At 38.7% G+C, this 7,714-nt stretch overlaps 2 protein-coding genes across 2 annotated transcripts; both read left to right on the top strand.

The window, feature by feature from the left end:
* Positions 1-91: 91 nt before the first annotated feature.
* Positions 92-4,398, top strand: LOC103524307. The gene is made up of 3 exons (XM_008489321.3): positions 92-237; positions 3,225-3,517; positions 3,741-4,398. Exon 3 carries the CDS (start codon positions 3,747-3,749, stop codon positions 4,224-4,226), a length of 480 nt encoding a protein of 159 aa, XP_008487543.1. The 5' UTR covers positions 92-237; positions 3,225-3,517; positions 3,741-3,746; the 3' UTR covers positions 4,227-4,398.
* Positions 4,306-6,422, top strand: LOC103524316 (nucleolar protein dao-5). Its single transcript, XM_008489330.3, has 4 exons — positions 4,306-4,329; positions 4,615-4,732; positions 4,912-5,580; positions 5,937-6,422. Exons 1-4 carry the CDS (start codon positions 4,306-4,308, stop codon positions 6,029-6,031), a joined length of 906 nt encoding a protein of 301 aa, XP_008487552.1. The 3' UTR covers positions 6,032-6,422.
* Positions 6,423-7,714: the final 1,292 nt, after the last annotated feature.

The following is a 7,714-nucleotide window of genomic DNA, read 5'->3' as shown; positions in this document are numbered from 1 at the left end:
AGATACACAGATACAATAAATGAAGATTTAAAAGAAAAAAAAAAAAAAATAATAAAAATAACAAGCTGGGCCCGTCCCTCCGGGAAACTCAGGAACCCCCTCCCCTCACTTCTAATAACCCAGTGAACCCTGTTACTTCTACTGAACAGTCTCTGCCTACCAGTAGTTACGAGATTAATGTCAAAGTCCCGGCTCAAAAGAATGACAATTTGATTACGGTTAAATGTCAGAAACTAGGTTAGTACCATTCTTTTCTCTGTGTTTTTGGGTGTGTGGTCTTGTTTGTTCTTCTTTTCTTTGTTTTTGAGTTGCTTTAAAGCTTTCATGTTTTTCTCTGTTGAATTTATTAATTTCAATCGCATAGTTTGGGGGGAGGGTATTATTTCTTTGCACTTTCTTTTATTATTTAATAAAACAAACCACTTAATGCACTTTTTAAATCTAAGCTTCTGTAACTAAATAAGACTAATTGCATGCTTTTTGCACTATTTATTCCCCAAGATTGTTACCCTATAATTTCATAAAAATTGGTTTTTGTTACTGTCAATCCACTTTGTTTTCTCTTTATTTACAAAATAGGTGGGCGGGCCTTCGCACTGAATTTGCACAGCTTTTCCACTCTCTTGAGTGAACTTGTACCCAATGAAAGAAAATTTTCTACGACTTTTTATTCGAAATTTTCCTCCTTGGAAGTTCAAGGAACGGGTCGGATTGGGTACAAAATAGCCAGTTACATATTGAATTTTTCTTATCAAAAGGGGGAAACCAGCCTTATAACTAAATAAGACTAATTGCATGCTTTTTGCACTATTTATTCCCCAAGATTGTTACCCTATAATTTCAAAAAAATTGGTTTTTGTTACTGTCAATCCGCTTTGTTTTCTCTTTATTTACAAGATAGGTGGGCGGGCCTTCGCACTGAATCTGCACAGCTTTTCCACTCTCTTGAGTGAACTTGTACCCAATGTAAGAAAATTTTCTACGACTTTTTATTCGAAATTTTCCTCTTTGGAAGTTCAAGGAACGGGTCGGATTGGGTACAAAATAGCCAGTTACATATTGAATTTTTCTTATCAAAAGGGGGAAACCAGCCTTAGATAAAACAATCCTGATCTTGATGAACTTATACACGTATTGTTCTAAAATAACCGCGATAAATTTCAACCTATGATTTACATAGATAAAAATTTCACCAACGTTGACTGCCTCTGTTACTTACCAAGGCCTTTAATCTTTGTTTCAATGATATCTTTTTCTTTGGTGAAAGGTTCTTTGTGTCTCTTCTTATGTTATAACCTCATAAATCTTCTTTATTTCCATTTGGTGAAAGGATTTCTGTATGAATACGCGTTTTTGTTATGCTAATCATTATTTCATCCTTTTTGTCTTCAAGATAAATTGTTATTGTGTTATCCATAAAACTATTATCTTAATTTCAAACACATGTTCTCTTTATCGAGTTTGCTTGTACCTTTGCTTTGGACTTTGCTTGTATTTGGTAGTTGCGTCTTTTCTGATTTTAGCTTTGGTAGTTCTGTTCGAGGATGGCATGGAGCTAAGCACGAGTCAGGAGAATGAAAATAGTCGGGCGTCAGAAGATGTATCTGCTGTAAATACAGATGATTTGCCCTTGTTCAAAGTGAAGTCAGTGCCTCCAAACTCTAATTTGACTTATGATGGGGACAAGAGTAGCTCTGACCAAGAACAGGGGTCACCGAATAACGATGGTAAGTTTGCCCTGTTTCACCCTGAAGTGCTAACCATTTACTTAATTACTGAATGATATGCCTTTTTTTCCTAAAAACAAACTTCAAAAAGAGATAGGAAGGTATCCAACATGTTTGCTTTCGTAGATTTGTAGCTGTTGTTGAATCTTGTCCTAAAAACAAACTTCAAAAAGAGATAGGAAGGTATCCAACATGTTTGCTTTCGTAGATTTGTAGCTGTTGTTGAATCTTGCAATACTATCACAATACTGGATTTAATAATTTTGAATGTAGCAGTCTGATTGGTTGATTTTAAACTTCAGATTAAGATTAGCAAGTGAGATTGCTTAATCCAATGGTTTTAACTTTAGTGAATATCGGATTAACACAAAATGTAACCCCAGGCATCATTAGGAATGAGTTTAGTTTACTCTTGCACTGAGGAGGAGGGAGGAATGGCCTGGAAACGTGTTGAAGTAAAGAAAATTCTGCATTACAGCCAACTTCTCAAGTTAAAAAAAAGTGCGTCTTCATTTCCGCGAAAAATTCCAGGCAAAGAAACTCTGATGGTAATGAGGGACGAAGATTCAGAATCAGTGAGTGACTGAGTTATGATAACTCTTTTTTTTTACTAAAGCTAATTATGATTAAAGCCATCTTCCCATTTCGCTGGAATTCAGACCCCTAACAACTCACCGTGATTTTATTTCTCGACTGCGAAAGTAAGAGGGACGAAGATTCAGAATCAGTGAGTGACTGAGTTATGATTACTCTTTTTTTTTTTACTAAAACTAATTATGATTAAAGCCATCTTCCCATTTCGCTGGAATTCAGACCCCTAACAACTCACCGTGATTTTATTTCTCGACTGCGAAAGTATTTCCATGTAGGTACATATTTTATATTTACCTACACTGCACGATACTGGTTTGCTACTTTGCTTGCTTAATACTAATTAAACCTTCAGATGCAGAGTAAGTATTGGTTATTGGTAAGTTTAAGAACTTGCATGTAAATGATTCAACTGCTATGTTTGAGTTAAACAAACAACACAAATTTAATATTCCAAGGATATTTTGTTAAAGTTTGAACAGATTTGGGAATGGGATTCTCAGTTTTCAAGGCTAGTAAGTCTACAGGTTACTTGGAAAGTTCAGTTGAAAAACATCAGAAATGTGACCCGAAACGCAAAACTTTCTTGATTTTTGCGATGACTAGAGGGTTGAATGTAAGGTTCAAACTTCACTTGATTCTCTGTGATCTAAAAGCTCCGACGATTTCTAATGTTTTTTATATCCTCCCGTCCAGGTAACCAAAAGCCTCAAGACAAGGTCCCGTGCAAGTTCTGGGTTACTTGGAACGTTCAGTTGAAAAACATCAGAAATGTGACCCGAAAGGCAAAACTTTCTTGATTTTTGCGATGACTAGAGGGTTGAATGTAAGGTTCAAACTTCACTAGATTCTCTGTAATCTAAAAGCTCCGACGATTTCTAATGTTTTTTATATCCTCCCGTCCAGGTAACCAAAAGCCTCAAGACAAGGTCCCGTGCAAGTTCTATCCAAACTGCAGCAAGACCAATTGTCCTTTCTTCCATCGAACGGTTTGTGCAAGTTTCCCGTCGTGCCGCTTTGGAAAAGACTGCGTCTATCAACATCCACCGTGCAAGTTTGGTTCGACTTGTTCAAGGGCAGATTGCGCTTTCGATCATACATTGGCACCAAAGCAGCCGACAGCACCCAAGAGTAGCGATGAAATTTGCAAGTTTCACCCCAAATGTTACAAGCGCGACTGTCCTTTTTTCCATCCCAAGGTGAGTGAATCTACCAGAAATAATATATATTTTTTTTAGGCTTTCTTTTAAGTGGCAGGGTTCTCCTAGAGAAGCTCTTCCACCCAACCACTTCCTACTTATTCTTTTAGTTCTAAAGGTAAATGCATCTATTCCCATGCGACACATCTTCACCTTTTCGAATTTTGCCGACTTACACAAATGCCAAGCACCTAGCTTTACATTCTCTTCTTTCTGCCTACAGGTTTGCATGTATTTATCCAACTGCAAGAACAATGCTTGTGTGTTTTACCATCCGATTCAGTACGATCTTCTCCTGGCACAGCAAAAGAAAATCACTCCGCTCTCTGGTTCTCTCTGCAAAATCTCCAACAAATTTTCCATGCGCCGAGTCGTTGTGAAGCCGCCAGTTTTCGACCTGCGGAAAGTTTTGTCCTCAGCGGAGACCAAGTTGGAGTCACCTCCCCTGTGTCAAATAACCGATGTATTCCATGTTGACAATGCTGCATCCCCACGTGCTATTCCAGAGAGCCAAACGTCGGACAGAGATTCGCATAGTGATGGTGAGGAAAGGTCTGAAACTGAACCGTCTAGTTCTAACCAGGATGGCGAAATCACTACAAATACAGAGGATGCTTCTAGTTCAAATCAAGTAGAGTCTAGTCCTGCAGAAGAGGAACCTGATACCAATGAAGAGGACAACACATCTCAGTCATCGGATTATGTGTGAAACTTTGACAGAATTAGATCAATTCCACTTACTATCATATTGAGAAATGTTCGTTACATTTTATAGCACAGCGACTTCTATGAAGCAGTTGTGCAGTTCCGATGTTTCCTCTTTACTCAGTTATTTATTTCTTTGTTTTTCCAATTTCATTCTTCAGTTCGTTATTCGCCCCTTTTTATTTTGTCTTGTTTATTTATTATTTTTTTCCACTTACTATCATATTGAGAAATGTTCGTTACATTTTATAGCAGAGCGACTTCTATGAAGCACTTGTGCAGTTCCGATGTTTCCTCTTTCCTCAGTTATTTATTTCTTTGTTTTTCCAATTTCATTCTTCAGTTCGTTATTCGCCCCTTTTTATTTTGTCTTGTTTATTTATTATTTTAAGGAGAAATGGAAACTGACGGACCAAGAGAAAGAGCGCGTGGAAAATATTCTCAAGAGATCTCTGGAAGTGGAGAAAGGAGAGAAATTGCCTGCGCTCACTGAAGAACATCCGGATGGCTGTAAGTGAAGATTTTCCTTTCTTATCATCAGATTGTACTATAGACTTTCGTACTATAGACTCGTATTTTAAAATTACCTAAACATATGATATTATTATGTATCCTCTTTATGGTATATTGACTTGTGGGGAGAAAACTGCATTGTAAAATCTAATTCTCTTTCTTATTTTTCCTTACAGTGGATCTAAGTCTGTTCCGAGACGAATCCCAGCTCCGAAAGTCAAGCAAAACTCCGAAGAAAAGTAAAAAGAGTCCCCCTGCCAAGAAACCCCCCACCACCCCGGCAACAGCCGCTCCTAAAACTCCTGTGACGAGCAAGAAGAGTGATTCCCCCGTACCGTCTACGTCAGGCAATAGTTCAGCCAAACGATCTGCGCGCCGACCCAAGCGAGCCGGAGCCAACATTTCCTATGACTTTGACGAGCCTTCCTCATCCGGATCCGACTTCTCGGTGAAAACTCCGGCGAAAAAAGCCGCAGCCGGCGCCGCCAAAACCCCAGTCCCGGCCAAAAAGGTTGCCTCCACACCGGACATTGTGGCCGCCAAAAAGAAAGCAGCCGACAAAACGCCCGCGGCGAAGAAAACCCCAGCGAGCAAAGCAAAAACTCCTGCATCTGCCGCTAAGAAGAAAGTCGCTGAGAAGCCCAAAGTCGAGAAATCCTCTACCCCAACGCCTGCCCCTGCTACTCCGAGCAGTACAGGGTCTACTAGTAAGCAAGCGACCAAGAGGAAAGCAGCCGACAAACCTCCCCTCACAGCGGCCGCTAAGAAACAGAAAGTCGAACCTCCTCCCCCTCCCCCTGCTAAAACCACACCTGCATCTTCGGAACGAAGCACAAAAACTAGAAGTAAGTACTTGATGAATGATTAGGTTAATGTATAACTACATGTTGAAATTATTATGAAATTCCTCTTACTTAATGTAATGTAGCTTTATCTTATATTATAAAATCATTTTTCATATAAATTGATACAAAGGTAGATAGGTACAATGGAAAAATTTCATGTTTAAAATAAAATTGGTAAAGTTCATAGGTAGTAATAAATAAAAATAGAAAAAAGGTAAAAATAAACATAATAAACGCTGGAAGATAGTAAAATGTAAAATAGTAATTCAGTAAGTAAGCTCTAGATCTCAGTCCGACTTTTTTCAACTTGAACCTGTAGACCTGGGCCTGAATTAATAATGTTGGTTGTGTTTCAGATGCCGGCAGTGCAGTAGAGGCCAAGATCACCTCAGCAGTCACCCCTTCCCGACCGTCTAGAGAACGACGCAGTGGCGGTTCTGCTAAAAAATAAACCCCCTTTCTCTGTACATCTCCCCCCACTCCTTCCCTTTGGAACTATTAGCCCTTGTGTAAATGTTCTTGATAGAGACAAATGTATGGAAAATGAACCAAGTCAATTATAACAATTTGACGAAAGCGGCAGGTTGCTCCCGACAGAAATGAAGTACGGAAGTGGAGTTCAATTTTTAGAGGAAGTATTTTATAGCGACGTATTTTGAAACAAGTATCCAGGCGGGATGTGTATTCTGCCTGTGAATCCCAACCGATTTGATAGCCCCACTCTTAACCATAAAGGGGAAACCAGTGGCATATTGAACAAAATAATATGTCCTCGTTCAGGGGGTAATTGTCTCTGAAAGGTTGGGAAGTACTGATATACACTCACTACCTAGATATAGTAGTAAAAATGTTTGTTTCAATTTGGACTAAAATCTTCCGGATTTGGGTGATTAAATGTGTCAAAGTATACGATATATCATGTTAGCTCTAAGGAGAGAACTGGAGTTCAACTAGGAAGTGGAGTTCAATTTTTAGAGGAAGTATTTTATAGCGACGTATTTTGAAACAAGTATCCAGGTGGGATGTGTATTCTGCCTGTGAATCCCAACCGATTTGATAGCCCCACTCTTAACCATAAAGTGGAAACCAGTGGCATATTGAACAAAATATGTCCTCGTTCAGGGGCTAATTGTCTCTGAAAGGTTGGGAAGTACTGATATGCACTCACTACCTAGATACAGTAGTTAAAATATTTGTTTCAATTTGGACTAAAATCTTCCGGATTTGGGTGATTAAATGTGTCAAAGTATACGATATATCATGTTAGCTCTAAGGAGAGAAAAAGCTGTAGGTAGAAGAACCAGAATCCAAGGTAAGTGCGTAACAATGACCGTAGGACCACTACGTCATTTGCTACTGAAGTTTATTGGATTCTAAGTGGTCTGGTTATTTCCTTGGCTTCCTTGATTGACCTGATAAAGCTGAGAGCACCCTGATTTAGCCAATAACCTGCCTAGGTGTGTCAGGCATGATTTTATGAAATTTGAAACACGTTTAGTCTGTGTGGAGCTACCTGTGCAATTTTACTTTAGAAAAAGAAATTTTGTTTAAAATATGTCTTGTGTATGCGTGGTTTGTTTGATGGAAATGCTTTATTTAAATTTGTCTTTGTAATATATTCTTTATGATTCTCTTCTCTGTCTCATTTCATGTTTTCTCAGTTTGTTGGAGTTAGAACCGCTATTGGATTGTTGTGATGTAGGTACGCGTTTTGCGGTTTGTTCGTTTCTAGATATGTTCATGTTTTTTGTACAAGAATTATCTTCGCTGTACTTTCAGTTAGACCACCTGATAATACCCACCATTTATGTAGTTTTTAAATCCCCATTGTCCAGAGAATGATTCTTTTTCTATTCTATGAATCCACACCGTGTCTGTTTATTTTTAAATCAAGTAGCTTATTAAGGAGCGCGGTAGCGCTCCGCCCCGCCAAGTCAAGAAAGTTTGACCGCGCTACTAGAGATATTATAAGTAGTTTCTATTACTATTGTAGATTCCCATTCATATGCTTGTGTGGTAGAAGCTCAAGTACCACAGACAGAAAGTTTCAGCGGGTTGGTGCTCTGTTGACCTTCAATGGAAACTGTTCTCTTCTCGTCTATCTGATGGGAGATATTTTAATTGATACTATCAT

The sequence above is a fragment of the Diaphorina citri genome, unplaced genomic scaffold (genome assembly GCF_000475195.1).
Source record: "Diaphorina citri unplaced genomic scaffold, Diaci psyllid genome assembly version 1.1 scaffold92, whole genome shotgun sequence".
NCBI lineage: Eukaryota > Metazoa > Arthropoda > Insecta > Hemiptera > Psyllidae > Diaphorina > Diaphorina citri.
Note: the sequence above shows the minus strand (reverse complement) of the source record. Positions and strands in the feature narration are given on the sequence as shown.

Excerpts from the sequence above, each read along its gene's own strand:
- LOC103524307 (XM_008489321.3), top strand. The coding sequence starts at position 3,747 with ATGTATTTATCCAACTGCAAGAACAATGCTTGTGTGTTTTACCATCCG.
- LOC103524316 (XM_008489330.3), top strand. The coding sequence starts at position 4,306 with ATGAAGCAGTTGTGCAGTTCCGAT. Across the intron at positions 4,733-4,911 it reads TGAAGAACATCCGGATGGCT|TGGATCTAAGTCTGTTCCGA; the intron begins GTAAGTGAAGAT and ends TTTTCCTTACAG. Across the intron at positions 5,581-5,936 it reads ACGAAGCACAAAAACTAGAA|ATGCCGGCAGTGCAGTAGAG; the intron begins GTAAGTACTTGA and ends GTTGTGTTTCAG.